Source organism: Berghia stephanieae, chromosome 4 (assembly GCF_034508935.2).
Source record: "Berghia stephanieae isolate SIO BIC M18660-M18661 chromosome 4, UCSD_Bste_1.3, whole genome shotgun sequence".
Classification (NCBI taxonomy): Eukaryota; Metazoa; Mollusca; class Gastropoda; order Nudibranchia; family Aeolidiidae; genus Berghia; species Berghia stephanieae.
Window position 1 is genome coordinate 80,776,692 of NC_088363.1, and position 20,682 is coordinate 80,797,373.

The 20,682-nt window shown below is 35.5% G+C and overlaps 1 protein-coding gene and 1 long non-coding RNA gene across 3 annotated transcripts in view; one reads left to right on the forward strand and one right to left on the reverse strand.

Moving 5' to 3' along the window:
- The window catches only part of LOC144971356 (E3 ubiquitin ligase Rnf121-like), a 28,904-nt gene extending 12,151 nt beyond the window's left edge, over nucleotides 1-16,753 (reverse strand). For both annotated transcript variants that reach the window (XM_078912142.1, XM_078912141.1), the window contains exons 1-5: nucleotides 16,646-16,753; nucleotides 5,355-5,398; nucleotides 4,144-4,285; nucleotides 2,371-2,525; nucleotides 1,603-1,831 (exon numbers count right to left, since the gene is read on the reverse strand). In XM_078912142.1, the coding sequence (XP_078768268.1) occupies nucleotides 1,603-1,831; nucleotides 2,371-2,525; nucleotides 4,144-4,285; nucleotides 5,355-5,398; nucleotides 16,646-16,702 (627 nt within the window). In that variant the 5' untranslated portion in view covers nucleotides 16,703-16,753. The remainder of the gene's footprint in view (nucleotides 1-1,602; nucleotides 1,832-2,370; nucleotides 2,526-4,143; nucleotides 4,286-5,354; nucleotides 5,399-16,645) is intronic.
- LOC144971358 (uncharacterized) lies at nucleotides 3,295-6,485 on the forward strand. Its single transcript, XR_013645120.1, has 2 exons — nucleotides 3,295-3,407; nucleotides 3,938-6,485. It is a non-coding gene; the product is annotated as an uncharacterized LOC144971358 (long non-coding RNA).
- Nucleotides 16,754-20,682: the final 3,929 nt, after the last annotated feature.

Below are 20,682 nucleotides of genomic sequence, written 5' to 3' on the forward strand. Positions count from 1 at the left end.
TTATGAGACACAAGACACTTGGAGGTTGAGTTTCTACAATTAAAAAAAAAAAAATGATAAATGGACAATAGCAATTGCTTGCTTCCCTTTGGATAGCTTGTCCAGATGTAACAGCCCGAGCTACCCAATCACTATTACATGGCAGAATTTAAGACACATTATTTTTCCATTGGCCTCTGAAAGATTAATCTTTAAAAAATCGTAATTGATTAACTTATTTATGAGCCATTGGCACAGACTTCGTCAAAGTATGATAATAATACAACAAAAACTTAAAAGCTGCAGATAAGATAGTGGGAGGAGACATGTACCTGACATGGCATATTTTTTTTTTTGCAGAAAAAATTCCTAAACTTTGCAAGATAAAAACAGCAAAAAATTGCGATTAATTTTCCTAAAAACCCATGATTAGTTCATGAAAGAGAAAGGTATTTGCTTGTCTTCAAGGGTTTCACGACGCTTGCAACAAATGTAAGGTCATATCAGCGCCAGTAAAAAGGAATAAATGGGATAGAAAAAAAGAAACTAGTCTTGATTTAGTATCTTTCACGTTCTACACAAGCTATCAAATTTTTTAAAAAATAAAAAAATTAGTCTTTTTTTCTGTTTTTAAAATTGCAGGTTTTTTGGGGGTTATTTAATTAATTTTTTTTCCTTTGCAAAATCTCGAAAATTTGCAGATTTTGCAGCCGCGATTCAAATCAGTGATATTTTGCAATTTTTGCGGCTGCAAGCGATGCAAAAAACTGGCATGCCAGATATACATATGGCTATCTGCAATTGATCAGTGGATCTCAAGTAGCCCAAATGACAAGAGGACGACTTACAAATTAAGCAAATATCCATCTAGTAAGGTTTTATTTTCTCCTTAACCCTCTGACCATCTAGCTATGATTGGATAGCTGGGTCTTTGTGATAGACCAGCGTCTAGGAAAATATATGGAGTAAAAAGGTTCATCATGGGAAACAATACACACATATTAATATACAACGTTTGCCTCAGACCAAAGACTAAAACATTCTATATTTGTATATTGTTTCAATACATATGAACTATTTTTACTAGATATATTTTCATAATATTTTGACTGGCTCATTTAGGCATTTTTAGTTTTTTTTTTCGTCTGGATAACAAGTAATTAATATTATATGCTGAATGTTTGAGAAGTTTTAATAAGCTCCAGCACAACTGGCCTTATTCAAGATTTCAAACAACTAACTTTGCTAATATGTTACAATGAATGACATAATCAGTCGGATGGTGAAAAGGTTTGAACTGAGAAATTGCCAAGTTTAGTTAGAAGGTAAATTTTTATTTATATTCTTGTCATAAATGATTAAATTAATCCTTTTTGTACATCTTAGGGATATATCAAAGCTTAATTTCACTTCTAAATATTTTTTACAGCTAGTCAAGTTGAAGGAGTATGAAATTTGAAGAAAGTTGCTGGATACCTTTCCCATACATCTGACCATAACTTCATGAAAAATCACTCTGGGGAGCATATTCTTTAAGAAAATGCAAAAAAATGCAAAACCAAAATTTTCACATTTCGACTGTGACATGCAGTGACACATTTTTGTATTTGTCAATTGACTCACTCCTATATGAGCTGCCATACTATCAGCACAGACTTCTGCAAAGTCTCTGGACACGACACCAAAATAAAGGCCATAAAACAGAAGCAGGAGGCCAAAGTCCATGGCCGTCTGAGGCTTGATCAGCAGCAGGATGTTGAGGCCAAACAAGGTGAACATGATGGTCAGGTAGCCGGCAATGCCGATTGTGTAGCTCATTTTGTATAGGAGAAGGAACCATTTATACACCCACCTGAAGGGGAAGAGTGGAAAATCATTTGTAAACATGCTGCAAGAAACTTATTTTCTCTCTCATAAAATCTCTTTTTTATCTTTGCAAAAAAAGTGAATTTCATGGTTTTAAAATTTCAAACCAGAATAAGAATTTTCTAGATAGTTTCACAACTATCAATAATTCACAATGCTAACTCCAAAAATAGTGTAGTTCAATTCAGAAAGGGTAAATTTGTAAAAGAAAAAAATAATTTCACAAATGTTTCATTAGAATTTTGCCCAATTAGTAATGTAAATAAAAAAATAAAAAAAAAAAAAAAAAGGAAAGAAAAAAACAAAAGCAAAAAATTAAATCAAACACAGTAATCTATACATGTGTTGGAAATTTACCAACATTCCTAAAGAATTTGTGGTGCCTATGACTAAAGAATAATATATTGTCTTATTTTATAGCTGTTTCAAATTGTGAAATATGCCTGGATATTTCAACAAAATAAAGCATATTTAATATTAGTATTAGAAAGAATAAGAATGTCAAAAAAAGATCCACTTGTTCACCTGGGTGTAGAACCAGACAGGGGTTTTCTGGTTGCTTTGAATAACATGAATCCCGTGACGATGGAGAACATTGTCCAGAAAACGATGAACCTCCACCAGCCAAACTTGGCGCAGAGACCCACGGGGATAAGCCACATGCCCAGAAGGGTAGCTTTCTGAAATTATTATATCAGTCATAGTCTTTTTGATCTTTAACTTGAGACAAAAGTCAAAATAAAATAAAATTTTAAAAAACAAATAAAATAATAATAATAACAATAATAAAAGAACTTGAGCTTTTATTTATTACAATATCCATTAAATGTTCTCAAGTGCTTTACAGTGGGTCACAAGCTAACAGTAACACTTATCATGAAGGACAAGACACGAGACGCAATTACATTTTTTTGTGACAGAGACAATGGAGTTGTTTACCAGGCGCTTATTTTACACATGAGTGCTGTGAGAGAATTGAGTAAAAAGCCTTTTATGAGGACTCATCTTTGCACCTCTATGAGAAAGATTCAAACCAGGGTCCTGCTGGTCTGGAGACAAGTGTCATACCATAAGACCGTAAAGCCTGATTTGCTGCCCTGAAAATATTTGGAATTTAACAGTAAGTTTTATGAGTGGAAGAGATGATATTCAAAAAGTATCTAAAATCATATCTTATGAATTTCTCCCTACTTCAATAAATACTTTTAATATATAGAGTTTGTTCAAGAACAGTATCTGTAATGATTGAGATTCTAAGGATTGAATGAGAAATTTATTGTAACCTTTATGAAAGATGTATTAATGCCAATTATGAACAAAGGGATGTAACCATGTATATATTTTAGTGTAAATTAGTAAAGTAAGAATTATTTCCCTTGAATCTTTATATCCCGCTATTTGGTCAATTATAGTTATTTGCCCTTTTTGTCTACATGTATATGAACAGGATGTAAATAAAATGATAGTTCACAAGTGCTTACAAGAGCCTTCAGAGTTCATTCTTTATTTCACCACGTTGGCTATCCAGAGCCATCAGGCAATTAAGAACCTTGAGCATAACAGTATCTATCTATAATTTCAATAAAATGCATTGAATCCGACGTGTACATATATGCAGGCCTGACATCCTTATGGGCCTAGTTTAACATTGTTGTAATGGACAATATTTTGCGTCATTCTTTTTAGATTTCCATTACAACAATGAGCCCACAAGGAATTGGGTTATCAGACCTGCAAATAAATGCACATCAATTGAATCCTACTATGACAATCCCTTTTTTTTTTTTGCTTTTGTTCTCTTTTAAAAATTTATTAATAACATTTGTGTGTGTATGTGTGTGTGTGTGTGTATGTGTGAGAATGAAAGTGTGCTTTAGGCTAAGGCATTGCAGGATTATCACTACATAAAACTATATTTTATCGTTAACTGTGCATGTTCGTATCTCAGGGAGTAGAAAATATCAGAAAAAGGCTGACTGTGGTGGTAGCTAATATTCCACAAAGGAAGATAGTGACCAAACTAAATAGGACAAGATAGTCATAATAAAATGAAAACAAAATTTTGAGTTGATCTTTTTCTTATTTACTTCAGGGGTCAGCGTGACTCAGTGGTATGGTCTTTGCTTTGTAACGGAAAGGAACCGAGTTCGACTACCTGTCATGCAGTTTGGCCTTGAGAAAGTCACCTCGCCTTTGCTCAATTCGCGGCACTGTACTGCGGCTCCCTTGGAATATATCCTAAATAGAAATTTCCCCTTGGGATGAATAAAGGGAATTTATTTATGTCAAGGTACTAACCTGGTACGACCTGAAATGCCTAGTCTTCCACTGGACGAGTAAAATCTGAGCCACCACCAACGTGACGATGAGAATCAATGCCATCTCTGCATGCATGGATTCGTGGCCACGATGCTTTTCGTGGAGTTTCTGGTGTTCGTATCTGGATGGGGAAAAAATTGTCAAAAATGACAAAAATTGGCAGCATTTGCAGCATATATTTACAATTAAATAGAAATTGTTTCTGTCAGTCAGACCTGCCAACTTGGAATTGGATTCAATAGTCTGATGTCACGTCGCCCATCGTGGTTCGAAACCAAGAAAATCGGTACTTTTTGATCTTCATGCTGGCTAGAACTTTTCAAATGTCTTGTGATCAGAATGTGTAAAAGTCAAACATGATCAGATTTATAATGTTTCTTTTTCCTCTGGATACGCTTTTATGCTTGTCGGAGAAATATTTCATAAGGGTGTCCGCCATTGTTCCGATAGTTTAGAACCATTTACTAAGTTACCATTCGTCATTACGAGGGAAGTGACGTCATGACTGCTGAAGCAGCGTATTGGAAAAATTTGTAGTTTTCAGGGGTAATAACAACGCAGTAGACATTATAAATACCATTCAAAATGACCAATTTGTGTTTAAATACATTAAGTTAATGCTTTAAACTCCTGTTTAAACTATCTCTGGCCACAAAACTTCGTTTTAAAGAAGTTGATTGAATTCAAGATCTTTATATTATAATTGTAAATTAGGACCCATAAAATTCGTATTTCTACGAAATTGTCCTAGTAGTATGCAGGTCTGCTATTAGTGGAATTGATTCTCTTAGTAATAATAATAATAATGTGTTTATATGAAGCTTGTTACACCACAATTGGCATATAGAGATATAATGATATATTTACAGAACTTTGCGTTCATTGATAACATTCCAAAAGTACGGTGAAGCACAAGAGAAGGCTTTGTTACATTTAAAAAAAAAAAGTAAATAAATAAAAAGTAGTCCTTCAGAGCCATTCGGGGCCGGAGTTTATCCGGGTTTCTATAGTGTGAAATGGACAACAGCAAGTGCTTGCTACCCTTTGGATAGGACACTCGTCTATGGCAAAGTACAAAATGTTACAAAATGTAAATTTATGATGGGAACACAAATTGAGAAACTCAAAAGTCAATCTATCCTTTAAAGTGAAACAAAAAAACCATAAACATTGAAATGAGACATACTAACCTCCATCTTTCTTTTTCGGATAATTTAGAAATATCTACCTCTGACTGAAAAAGAAACAAAAAAGAAAAAGAATAGAAAAATGCAAAATATAATAAATTACATTTTGAACGAACAAAGTTAATGGTTGTATAACATTACAATTTACACATTTTCTTTTTTTTCCTGTTGACATTCATCCAATTCACATGCTTAATTTTTTAACAATTAAAAAAAAATTAAGTTGAAAAGCCAGATACAGCTGATGTCAAATAATGAAAATGCAAAAGGACTGTCATATTTGCTGTAATAAAAAAGTGACGTATATAGAACTCAATGCTTTCTTTTTTAATAAGTATTTATTCCTGCATTTAACGAGTTGAATGAATTAATGAATGAATACATTATTTATGGTCGGTAAAAAATACATATTCCAATTATGCATACTTCTTTTATACATGACAACAACTAGTAACAATGACAACAAAATATAAAAAAATATATAATTTGAAAAAAATAATGATGTATATGTTCATGATAAAATCTGATTTAAAATCAGTAAGCCCTTTAAGGCTTTTCACTGATTTGGTGTATAAAATATATCAAAACAAAATCAAAAACTTGATAACTCCATCATGTTCTATTCCTATTTCTTCTAATGATAACAAACAGAAAAATACTGAAAGGGAAGTGAGATCCAGATATTGAATTTTTTTTGCCCAAAATCATAAAATGTAAATATAAATAGTCAACTAAAGACGACAAATTACATATGAAAAGAAAAGGAAACATATTGCATGGGATTGTTCAAGCCTTATATCTATAAAATCAAAGACAACACATCACCTTAATTCATTTTTGCCACATAGTTTTCGAATTTTTAACGCACAACTGTGATTTAAATTAAATACTATCTTTTAAATATACACACACAAGTTCGGACTAAAGGCCAGAGGTATGGCCTATCTCAATTTATCACATTAATATATAAAGTGTTGCTATTGGTTCTTGGTTGTATATTTTTACATTTTTGTGCATATATATATGTATACATTGTTGCCATAGATTCTCAACTTTGTGTTTATACATTTTCATGCATGACATGTCTGTAAACGAATTTCCATTTTTTGGATGAATAAAGTATATATTATTATATCTTTGCTTTTTTAAAAAACTTTATTGCACTTTTAGCTACACTATAAGGTATCGGCATTGTTAGCACTAACTAAAGGGAGATAAAAGGATAATTAAATTTAAGCCTGTGCCAACAAATACCCTATGTGGTCTAGTGGTATGACACTCGCTTTCGGATCGGAAGATCCTGGGTTCGAGCCTCATTGAGTTGAGTCACCGGAAAAGACTCTTTACTCATATTCTCTAACTGTACTCAGGTGTAAATGAGTACCAGACCGTTAACAGCCTTGTCTATGTCAGAAAAAAATAGTAATATCGCCTACCATGCGTTAAGTCTCGTTCTACATGTTACATGTTGCTGTTGGTCAGGGTACCCCCTATAAAGCACTTTGAGCACATTTAGTGGATATTGCGCTAGTTCTATTAAAAAGTAACTAGTTGAAATGAATAACTGAAGTAGATCCAAGTACAAACATTGTGCCACAGCCTAGAACTAGAACCACCAATCAGATCAGTTTATATATGAGTTTTTATATAGCGCAATATCCACTCAAAGCCTGAAAGCGCTTAACATGAAAGACGAGACATGATGCCTGTTAGGCGATATAACATTTTTTCTCTCGGACAAAACGCTGTTAACGGCCTGGTACTCATTTTACACCCGAGTACAGTGTTAGAAAGTGAGTGAAGAGCCTTTTCCAAGGATTTAACTTTGTGACGAGCAAGGCTCGAACCAAGGACCTTGCGATTTGAAAGTGAGTGTCATACCACAAGACGACCTAGTCACAAGTATCTAGCATGGGTGCCAGCAGGAAGAAGTGCTGAAACCTGAAACTAAAATCTCGACACTTTGCCAAACCTGAAAATGTTCCTACTGAAAATGCGGCCTAAACTTTACTCTTATTTCATCACCGTTTTTATACCATTATTAAACGATTACACAGCAAACATATTGACACAATGAGGAAATTAATTTGATTTTAAAACCAACTTATAATACTCAAAACACTGAAACCGGAGGTATTTGACTTCGAGATATCGCGAAACCGGAATTCCGGCATGAGCCGGAAAACTGGCACCCATGGTATCTAGTTGAAAGGAATAACAGAAGTAGATCCAAGTACAATCAAACATTGTTGTCAGGCCTGGAACCACCAATCAGATCAGATATGATATAGCTCAATATTCACTCAAGGTCTCAAAGAGCTTTATAATGGGTCCCAGGCAACGCTTTCCATATAGAACGAGACGAGACATCTGTTTAGCGATATTATCTTTTTTTGCGGACAGAACAACGCTGTTAACGGCCTGGTACTCGTTTTACACAACTATGTGCCGAGCAAGGCTTGAACCCAGGACCTTCCGATCTGAAAGCAAGCTAGTGTCATACTACAAGACCAGATAGCTGCACCCAAACAAAGGGACCGAATCCACACCAATAAAGGGAAACAGTCAAAGTTTTAATAAAAGCATATTAATACATTAGTTACATGTAAAAAAGATACATTAATTGCAAAAAGGATTATTTTCCCCTTTTGACAAAACCGTATATATTTATTTCCAGACCAAGGAGAAACAAAATAAATCTTGAAATCTAGAGAAAAATTAATAAGTTAAGATTTACATTATTAGGTTGTAAAAAAACAAAAATAATTATTCAAAATGATTATTGCTTGGTATAAGAAAGCCTAACACTAGACGTCAGAAAGGATTTTCGGTGTCTCCCTGCTTTAGTCTGTTCCTAACCCACTTAACCACAATCTAATTGTTTTGTTTTTAAGGGTTTTACGGGACTTGCAACACATTAAGGTCATATTAGCGCCAGTAAAAAGGAAGAAAATGGGACAGTAAAAAGTTCTAGAATTACAATTAAAGCACCAAAAAGGTAAGACAAAGGGGAATTGGTTCAAACAGGAAACAGATGTAGATTCCAAAAGCACACAATCAATGTACTTAGTTTGAGATCACCTAAAAGTCTCACCCAGACATCAGCACAAGATCCCACAGGAACACACTCAAATGTTTACATCATACATTCAAAATAACAAATATAACAATACATAACAGAGAGATGATGATTTACAAGGAAAAAAATATCATCTCCCAAAACTACATTTGACTGTTTCCCTCTCAGCCAGGATATCCGGCCAGGTCCAGGACAAAACCAAGTAATCTCATTCCAAGACAAAGACAGAAAGCATGTTGGAAAACAGACATAGGGGGATAGAAGACACAGTAAGTAACTCCCTGCCCACTATGGGAGGTCAGGAACCCCACCCAGAATCATAATCTAAAACAGTGACACCAAAACAAAAAATATTGTGATGGTTGATCTTTAAACATTTCATAGAAATGATGATGACAATCTGGGATGATCAAAGAAACATTTTCTTGATGGTGCACAATAACTTGGGAGAGTGAGTGGTTGGCGTGTAGACTCAATACAAACTTGTCCGTCCCAGAATGGCTGGGACTGGAGGAAGATTAACACCACCAACAGTTTTAACAGCACATAAATTTTAAAAAATAAATTAATTAATTAAAAAATTGAGCTTTTATATAGCGCAATATGCACTAAATTTGCTCAAAGCTCTTTACAAGGGGTCCCTGGTCAACAGCAACATTTAACATGTAGGATGGAACATAATGCCTATTAGGCAATATTACAATTTTTTGGATAAAGACAGCCCTGTTAACGGCCAGGTACTCATTTTACACCTGAGTAAGGTGAGAGAAAATGAGTAAAGAGCCTTTTCCAAGGTCTCAACTATGCGCTGAACACGAGGATCGAACCCAGGACCTTCGGATCCGAAAGCGAGTATCATACCACGAGACCACATAGCCGCACAAATACAAAATAATAGGGGCTTAATTTGGCTAGCCAAAATAAAAATTATTCTTTTTTTAATTTTTTTTTTTTTTTTAACCAAAAAACCCAACTTTATAGATAAAATAAATAAATGGGGGAAAATATGAACTTTTAAAATACAGATGAGAACAATTTTTTTAAAACAAAAATGGTTGATTATATGAACACTAATCTGAATCTTGTCAACCCTCTACAGAGCCCCACATACATATTATGAGACTGTGGCAAAAAGTTGTGTCCATGTCACACGTCATGAAAAGATTTTTTAAAACTCATCCACTTTATTAGAATGTGCGGAAAATGACAGTAACTATCTGATACATCAACTAAAACAAACAAAAAAATTGAAAAAAAAACAAACAAAAAATACACTTCTGCTAATTTGAAAAGAAAACGACAATAAATAAACCAGGGATACCCAAAACCAAAAAGACTTTAACACAAGTCTTCCATCTCAACATGCAGAATTTTTCTAGCCGAAACAAGAAAAAGTGTTTGGTATAATGTACAGCGGAGGGGGTCCCGATAGCTCAGTTGGTAGAGCACTCGCTTCACACACAAAGGGACCGAGATCGATCCCGGGTGCAGTCGAGATTTTTTCTGACCCCCCTGTCCACCCAGCAGTGAATGGGTAGCTGGGACTCTTATATCTGGTGGAAAGTACTTTGCGATAGATTAGCGTCCTATCCAAAGGATAGCAAGCAATTGCTATTATCCGTCTCATGTTATAGAAACCGGGATAAACTTGGCTCTATGGGCCTGAAGGCTCTGGAGGACTACATTAATTAATAAAGTACGGCAGAACTAATTTTGATGTTTTCCTTATTTGAAAATGTACACATGGCCCAGAGACCGTAACACTGACTCAAAATGACAATGCAAAAGTTGACTAAAATTGCTGCAGAAGCAAGTTATGACAGAGAAAGTTAGTCATGTGTTACGGTGGACAAAAATGGAATGATCAAGAAATCATTCAAACTTGTCAACCTGAACATTCCAAAATTATGTCTTTGTGGTCATCTATCAATAAGTCATTGGAAATGGCCCTTTACTCACATTCTCTCACCATACTCAGGTACAAGACAAGTACCTGGCAATTAATAGCATTGTCTCTGTCCGAAAAATATGTTGCAATAACGCCTAACAGGCGCCATGTCTTGTCCTACATTTTAAGTGTAACTGTTGGCTGAAGACCCCCTGTGCTTTGAGCACGTTTAGTGGATTTTGCGCTATATCCAAAAAAAAATATTTTAAATAAAATTTTAAAAAAAATAAAAAAAAGTAAATTTGCAAAATCTTACTTATACTTTTATATATTTTTTTTTCTTTTAAAAATAATTCAATGTGACAATAACTTGACTTCATATTCCACATTCAACAAACTTTTCCCCACAGCCTCACATTTATGTGTCAGTGCATGACATCATCAGTCGGAAGGTGAAACTTTTGGATTTGCATTTTTTTTCTCCATTTTCTGAAAGAATACGCTCCCCAGAGCATTTTAATCTTTATTTGAAGGAAATCTAATGATTTTTCATGAAGTTATGGTCAGGTGTAAGGGAAAGGTATCCAGCAACTTTTCTCAAATTTCATACTTTTTCAACTTTTTCAAGATGTACAAAATATTTCGAAGTGACATTAAGCTTCGATATTTCCCGAAGATGTAAAAAAAAAAAGGGTTGATTTAATAATTTATGGCAACTCATTTTTGATCAAATTTGAACTTCTAACTAAACGTGGCAATATCTCAAGTTCAAACCTTTCCACCATCCGACTGATTATGTCATTCACTGTAAATATATAAATGCATTTATAATGGTTCTGTTACCTCTGACATGTAAACATAATGTTCCCTTGGATAATGAGGGAATGTCAACCTAAGCTTCATCTCGCTAGATCTGTGTCAGTGGTTGTTGTACAATCAATCAATAAGGATTAGTCGTAATGATAGGAGGTATGAATAGGTAAACAAACAAAGTATTCATCTAAACAACTGTGTTGAAAGTTGGTCATTTTCGCATACTTTTCCCAATATTTATGGTCATTTTCTCATATTTTCCCCAATATTTATGGTCATTTTCTCATACTTTTCCCAATATTTATGGCCATTTTCTCATACTTTTCCCAATATTATTGGTAATTTTCTCATATCTTTCCAAATATTTATGGTCATTTTCTCATACTTTTCCCAATATTTATGGTCACTTTCTCATACTTTTCCCATTATTTTTGGTCATATTCTCATATCTTTCCAAATATTTATGGTCATTTTCTCATATCTTTCCAAATATATAAGGTCGTTTTCTCATATTTTCCCATAATTTTATGGTCATTTTCTCATATCTTTCCCAATATTTATGGTCATTTTGTCAAAAATATAGGGAAAAATATGATAAATCATTTGAAATGGTTGAGGTTGGTTGGCAGACCTCAGACCCTCAGTCTACCAGTCAGATGTGCTACCATTCTGATTACCATTTTTTTCTTGTAATCTTCTGACCAGTTCAGAAGGTTCGAGGTTCGATCCCGAGTCGAGGTTGACTGATTTTTTTTGGGGGGATGGCTTTTTTTCTTGTATTCTTTTTAATTGCTTTGTCTGGCACCTTTCGTACACACTGAGTCAGTTCTTTACCGTCCACATTTAAGTTAGCCACGATTAAAACAGGAGATGAACTAAGCAGTGTCTTAAATTGTGGGCAACGAATAAAAAGTGAAAACAATGAACAGAAACCATAATATCAAGAAAGCTGATATAGAAATAAGCTTATCTAAATAAATTGCATACTTTTTTGAGTCTTTGTTACAATAGTGACTCTACATAAAAATAAGTTTTGTTTTTGTTTTATTATTATTATTATTATTATTATTATTATTATTATTATTATTATCATTATTATTATTATTATTAATATTCTTCTTCTTCTTCTTCTTCTTCTTCTTCTTCTTCTTCTTATTTTTTTTTTCTTCTTCATTTCTTACTATTATTATTATTATTATTATTATTATTATTATTATTATTATTATTATTATTATTATTATTATTATTATTATTATTATTATTATTATTATTATTATTATTATTATTATTTCTGTGTTTTGAATTACCTTAAACGACCACATATATATTGAGACAATTGGAACAATCAGTAACACTACTACTCTTTTGTTTTGAAATTCAGAACATGGATCAGTAGACAGATATAAAGGATATTGATCGAACAAGCAACCGAACCTTGGGCAAAGAAATTAAACAAGAAACAGCCTAAGACGATGGATGAATCACTTTCAATGTTTGATGGATTGGATGGACATTTGTGGCCTCTCGTCTCTACACGGTATCATCAGAGATGCCAACTATATGCCAGAAAGGCATGTTAGTATTAGTATTATTACGCTTTTAAAATCAAATCATGCATTTATTATGCTCTTTTGGTTCCACATTATGCCTTTTTGTCATCATCAAGGTCGTGTGTCTTTAATTAATAATGATCTTATATAAAAAGTGTTAAAGTCTGTAACTTTGGTGAAAAGATGCAGCCAATTCTGTTCATGCCCGTCATTTAGTTTCATATCAAACAACGATTGTCTACATTGTGTATGGATTTCACAAAAAACTTCAATACCCACTGATTTCATTTTCTAGGCAGAATTGTCTCTGATAACCTACATTTTTTAAAAATAATTTTTAATTGAGCTTTTATATCGCTCGCGCAATAAAAAAAAAACAAAAAAAACTTGAGCTTTTATACAGCGCAATATCCACTAAACGTGCTCAAAGTTCAAAGCGCTTTACAAGGGGTCCCTGGCCAACAGCAACATGTAACATTTAGAACGGGACATGACGCCTGTTAGGCGATATTACAAATTTTTGTTTAGACAACGCTGTTAACAGCCAGGTATTCGTTTTACTCATTTTACACCTGAGTACGGTGAGAGAATGTGAGTAAAGAGCCTTCTCCAAGGACTCAACTATGCGCCGAACGCGAGGCTCGAACCCACGACCTTCCGATCCGAAAGCGAGGGTCATACCACTAGACCACATAGCCGCATAAACGATATCCACTAAACGTGCTCAAAGCGCTTTACAAGGGGTCCTTGGTCAACAGCAACATTTAACATGTAGGACGAGACATGACTCCTGTCAGACGATATTACAATTTTTTGGACAGAGATAACGCTGTTAACGACCTTTTACACCTGAGTTTGGTGAGAGAATGTGAGTAAAGTGTCTATTCCAAGGACTCAACTATGCGCTGAGCGAGGCCCGAACCCAAGACCTTCCGATCCCAAAGAGAGTGTCATACCACAAGACCACATAGCTATAGACCTAAATTCTTAGCATGACAATATATATATATGTTGTATCATGTTGAACAACTGCTCCCCTGATTACGCAAACAAAGAACTGTTCTAAAGCTTAAGTGTGATAGATGTAAAACCAGGCAAAAGTTTACTGAACTCTTACAAAAACCAATTGAATGACCTTTCTGAATGCTACTTGGTCAACAGCAACATTTAACATGTAGGACGAGACATGACTCCTGTCAGACGATATTACAATTTTTTGGACAGAGATAACGCTGTTAACGACCTTTTACACCTGAGTTTGGTGAGAGAATGTGAGTAAAGTGTCTATTCCAAGGACTCAACTATGCGCAACTCCATTAAAAAAGACATTATGTACTGACTTTTTCCCCTTATTAGTAGGTGATGGGAAAATATATGGAGGGTTTATACTGTTGATACTAACTATACTGAATTCCGTAAATATACGGGAAATTGGCAACCTTGTATAGAGTAAGAAAAATATAAACTTCTACATAAAGACACAAAAAGGTGTCCAAAAAAATGTATGAGAATATTTTCCCTTGTATATGTTTATGACAAGATCAACACATCTCTACTCATATCTGCAGTGCGACAACAAGAAAATAGATAACACTTTGAAAGGAGTGAAATATAAGCGACATTTCTTCTTCCATTTCCCTGAAGCACTTCTTTCCTGCCCCTACCTTGAGTTTTGCAGACACAATATCCTTGACAAGGAATGAAATAGGACAAATTAAATTTCATGAGATGGACAGGAAAATGACAAAACAATTCATGTATACACATTTAGTAATTTTGTTGTTTCTTCTCCTTTTCTCGTCTTCAGGGTTACCAATTCAGGAGGCAAAAATTTAATGAAATTTTATGCAACCACATTGACCAACCCCTTTCTGAGCGCTGAATTACAGTAAAGAGACATTATGTACTGACTTTTTTTAGCAGGTGATTGGAAAATATACTGAAGGTTTATAACAAACTGAATTCCGTAAATAGATGGAAGATTGGCAACCTCAACTTTTTAAAATTTCATCTTTTGAGCAGCAATGCCCACAAACCATGACTGAAATGCAGGTTGTAGAATGCTAAACACAAAGTAAAACAACAAGAAAAAAAAAAAAGAAAAAAAAAGATGAAAGAATAAATAAAAGATAAGCTTTACTTAAAGATTACTTAAGTATTAAAATTCTAGTAAAGGAAGATTCAGAATTCGTGAGGTAGTATATGCAATGATGGTAAGGATAGTATTATTCAGAGAAAAAGGAGAAGAATTTTAAATGATTCCCTTTAAGCCTAATTTTTTTCCAATATATATATATATATATATATATATATATATATATATATATATATATATATATATATATATATATATATATATATATATATATATATAATCATCCAATCCCCACTTTTAGAGCAATTGAGATGATAAACCATCACCATCACTGATAATTTAGTTAACTTCTGGAGAGTGGAAAACTGCACCTGTCCATTCCACCACTGTCTCTCACTGGCAGTACATTAAATTGATATTTTAAAAGGAATACATTTCTTTTCTGACTCCAAAAATCGCTGATTTCTGTAAGGTCCGATGAAAATCAATGGCTAGGATTCTTCATTCAACTGAAGACAGACAGCATATTTGACTACTTTTTTTTTTTACTTCTTCTATCCAAACTGATGAGAATAAATCTGAGCCATCATTTTTTTTCTTTCTTTGTTTAAGTTCTTAGCTAGACAGTGTCTAAGAATAATTTGAACCCATCAGCAGCCACTTATCAATATGCAAATGATGCTAATCAAAGCCTGGACAGGCATATTTGAAACCTGATGCTGATGATGTTGAATTATATTATAGCAATTCAATACCAATTCATTCAAAAATTCAATTGATGTGGACTTTTCAGGTTAGCACTGGCTACGTCCACAGCACTCGAGCTTCGTTAATGGCAGTTACCTATATTCATTGGACCTTGACAATTGTCAAATCATCAATTGCCAAGGACCGTGTCAGTTCATCAACTACGCATGTGTACTTTTAACTGCCAGGTAGTAATGTAAGTGTCACGAAGTGATGTATGGCCATGGAGTGATGTTGTTATTATTAATATTAATTCATACTCTCATTTTCTCTTTTCTCTCTCTGTGCCATTTTTTCCTCTCTGCATGTGTTTCTCTATCATTTTCTCCTTTCTCTCTCTCTCTCTCATATTTCCTCTTTTTGTCATGGCCCTTGCCAGTTGGTAAATCGTCTACTAGCTATTTACGACTTACGATTAAATGCCAAGGATTGATCTTATTACAAAAACGTTTTACATGAATTGTTTGAGTGTGCAGTATAATTTCCTTTAAAACAAAGGAAATCCTACTTTTTTAAAGATCTAGGACTTTGCATGGATTTGTCACTTCATCCTTCTGATTTTTTCTGCTGAATCCGAAAACACTAATTTTTGTTTTGATATGATTTTATCTTGTCTTGGAATTCATGAAAAGACTTATAAAAATTAAAAACAAATGCCATGATGATGAAAAAAAAAATGAATAGAGGCGAAGGTGGAAAGTAACAATTCCTACAGTACAGTACTGTCGGAATTGTTACTTTTCCACCTTCGCCTTCATTCAGTTCGTACAATTACACTACAATGGCACTGTCACAGTCACTGTGTGAGTGAGTTTCCTAGGTTTCCCTTTTTAAATATAAACAATATGTGGCTGAATGTCAGTTCCACAATCAAATCTAGGCCTCAAACTCAAAACTTAGCTTCAGATCATGAGAATGTGGTGAGAGTGGGAAGAGTGATAGTCAAGGTGTAAGTGTAAGTCATTCGCCGGTTACTCTCACTCTCTTCCCTACTCCCTACTAACCTACTTGAGAAAAAAGATCATTTTCCAAAATATTTTTATATTATCCATTCAACATGTGTGAAAAGACATCAACAGATTTAAACTGCTTATTTCAATTAGGAAAAAAAGATCAACTTACAAGGTTTAATGGCTTTTGGCCGTGCCACCCGTCGACGTGTTTATGATTATGATCCATTGACACTGACACATTTACAAGTCTGCTTATTTTTGCTTTTCTCTCCGAAGTCGTTCAGAGTCACGGTTCTTCGATCGATAAACAAACTGACCGAAATGATTCAGTGGATATTATCCATACAAGATATATGTGAACCTTATTATTTTTTTTTTTTTACCATAGCTTCGCTTAAATAAGAGAACGATTTAATTTGATAATTGAATTACGTGGATTGTTGTTGTGAAATATTGCTCTTTATGCCATCCGACGGTAACATGAATGAAATAGAGGAAGAGGTGGGAAAGAAAAAAAGCAAAAAAAAAAAGCTGTATTGCTAAGCTAAAGGTGGACAACTTTGTCAAACTGAAGATGAATGCCATAATAAACTGTGTTACCCCCCTTATTTGGAGAGCCTCCACCCCCCCCCCCCCCCAAAAAAAAAAAAGCTCTTATAAAGCTCATTGTAATCTTTTCGTCAGCAATGAATATTACTAGAACAGAAACAATAGGGAGTAAATCAAAAGATTCCTATACGAACCTTTAAGATAGGTTGATTACCACTGTCGTCACCTGTCGATCACAACACTGACACTTATAAGAACGATATTAAGAGAAGGTAATTCGTGGCCCTGACCCCTCAAGTCGTTCCAAAGGGAGGCTAGTAAAAAGGAAGAACATTGAATAGTAAAAACATTCTAGATGTACAATTAAAAGAACTTGAAGAAAAGAAGGACAACGGGGAATGGTACAAATAGGGAACAGATGTAGATTCCAAGAGCACACTATTGGTGATTAGTTTGAGATTACCCAAAAGTCTCACCCAGACACCAGCACAAGCCCCCACTAAGAGGAATACAATCAAATGTTTACAAATCACATGTAAAAAATAAATAAAAATAACAGTACATAACAGAGGGAAAAAATATCATCTCCCAAAAACTATAACAATACATTTAACTGTTACCCTCCCAGCCAAGGACTCCGACCAGGGTCAAGACGAAACTAAGTAATCTCATTCCAAGACAAAGACAGAAAGCACTTGGAAAACAGATACAGGAGGATAGAAGACAGCAAGTACCTCCCTGCCCAATCTAGGAGGTCGGGAACCCTACCCATTACTTAACATTCATTTAGTGCAGAACATGAAAAAAGCAATAATATTATAGAGACTTCGAGTGAACGGCCAGGTACTCAATGTACACCTCGATACGGTGAGAGAATGTGAGTAAAGAGCGTTTTCTAAAGACTGAACAATGCGCCTCCCAGAGCGGGACTCGAACTATGGGCCTTCAATTCCGAAGCCGAGTGTAATAGCGCTGGACCATATAGGTAATTCTCAGGTTTACTTACTCATTAAGGTCGTTCACACCTCCAGGAGCAACAACACAAAATCTCGAGCTTTATATATATATATATATATATATATATATATATATATATATATATATAGAGAGAGAGAGAGAGAGAGAGAGAGAGAGAGAGAGAGAGAGAGAGAGTGAGCGCAATATCCACTAAACGTGCTCAAAGCGCGTTACAAATGGTCCCTCCCTGTCCAACAGTACCACGTAACATGTAGAACGAGACATGACGCCTTTTAGGCGATATTACAATTTTTTTCCGACAAAGACAACGCTGTTAACGGCCAGGTACTAATTTTACACCTGAGCACGGTGAGAGAAAGTGAGTAAAGAGCCTTTTCCAAGGACTCAACTATGCGCAAAGCGAGGCTTGAACCCAGGACCTCCGATCCGAGAGCGAGTGTCATACCACTAGGCCACATAACCTCACAAAACCCCTCCACCAGACACGGTGCTACCATCTTCACACTTCCTCCCGTCTTGCACATTTTCTCCTTCATTCAGCCTCTGTCTTGCATCTCCAGCTGCTCCTTGGCTGGGCTTCTCCTCTTCCATTTCCCTTGAAGATTCCGTAGGAGTGCCTGAGGTGTGCTGCTGGATATTGGCTTCCTTAGGGTTAACTCACACCGGTATATAATTAAGAATAAATAATAAATTACATCTAGACTAGCAAGTGCAGCACTAGAACTAGAAGGATTAGGGCTAACCCACACCGGAGACTGACTCCGACGACCTGGCACTGCCGTCCTCTGCCGTCTTCCAGATAAAGACGTCGGACACGGACAAAATACTCAGAATAATATAGAGAAGAGCCGATAGACCTACCCATACCAAGCTCGGAAAAAAAAATTATTATTATTTTTTTTTTTTTTAACGGCAGAGGACATCCAGTGCTTGGTATGGGTAGGTCTAGCGGCCCTTCTCGTTATTCTTAAAATTTTGTCCGAGCCCGACGTCTTTATCCGGAAGATGACAGTGGACGACAGTGTCGGGTCGTCGGAGTCAGTCTCCGGTGTGGGTTAGTCCTTAGAGTGTGCCCACATAAATAAGGAGAGGAGCAGAAGTGATAACGGGCGGTGATATTTCATAAAAAGTGGCCAATGCAGCTATGTTATCTAGTGGTAAAATAAATTTTAACAAAATAAAATTCCCTTTATTCATCCCATAAGGGAAATTTGTCTCAAGGGGCCTATTCCAAGGGAAGATGGAATAACACAGGCGTCAGCCGCAGTGCAGCGCCGCAAATTGAGCTAGGGTGAGCGAGATGACTTGCTTGCTCAAGGCCACCACACAGCGCAGTGGCGGGTGATCGAACTCTGTACCTTTCGGGTATGAAGCAAAGACCGTACCGCTGAGCCAAGCTGCCTCCATCGGATCGGAAGGCCCAAGCTTCGATTTCCAATCTAAGTGGCGCATAGTTGAGTCCTTGGAAAGTGCTCCTCTCACTGTGCCTCAGGTGTAAAATTAGTTCCTGGTCGTTAACAGCGTTGTTGATGTCGAAAAAAAAAATAACATCACCTAACAGGCTTCATGGTTTGTCATACATGTTAAGTATTGCAGTTGGCGAGGGACCCCTTGTATTATAGAGTTTGAGCGCGTTTAGTGGATTATTTGACCTGGAATTATGAACACGTCCGGGCGTTTTATTTTATATTATTCCGATAGTAGTAGTTTCTTATGGTTTCACCTCCAAGTGAACCGTTTCACTCCAGTCCAGGTATTTTTGTCCTCCTTGATGGACGGTATCATAGCCCCCTGGCACGGCTGTGGACGGGCAGTGCAGGACCAAGTGGTCCATATCTTATTATTCCGATTAGAAGTGTTCTTAACGAAATGAGAAAAATCTGTTTTGTCATAAATTGAGGACCAATGTTAATTAGCCGACGGTTCAAACGGAATGAAATGAAGTGTGTTTACAAGCTTTTACCCTTTTGTACCAAACAATCACTTGCCGATGGCGCTGATCAAGCGAGACTCGTTAGCGACACATTATGAAAGAAACATGAGTGTGTTTCACTTCTGTGGTGTATTGACACAGTTAGACCTCATTGCCAAGTTGGCGGATTTTTATCATTGGCGAGAAAAATAAAATGAGTAGATGTGACTCATATATAAGGGAACAACACAAAACAAACAACGTTTCGGCCCTTGGCCTTCGTCAGGAGACAAAAAAACACAAACACAAATATGTAAATTTACAAAATATGTGGTCAAATGTGGAAACAATGTTAATGTGAGGAAAGGGCGTCGAGTGTGGATGCAAGAAGAGGCGCGAGATAAGAAAGGCGGGGAAGAAAAAGAAAAAAAAGGGGGAGAGAGAGAGAGAGAGAGAGAGAGAGAGAGAGAGAGAGAGAGAGAGAGAGAGAGAGAGAGAGAGAGAGGAGAGAGAGAGAGAGAGAGAGAGAGAGAGAGAGAGAGAGAGAGGGGAAGGGAAAAATGGCCTGGCGGATAGCGTTTTTTTTTTTTTTTGGCAGATTTGTGATGATTTGTATACCCTTTAAAAAAAGCAAAAGTATAGCAATCATGTCTAATTATTCTTCTCCCTCCCCCCTCCCCCTCCCTAAAGTGACTTTTAGGAGCACCTATTATGAGTGTACTGTTGGTTTGGGTCTATGATAGACAACGTAATTCAGATTAACCGAA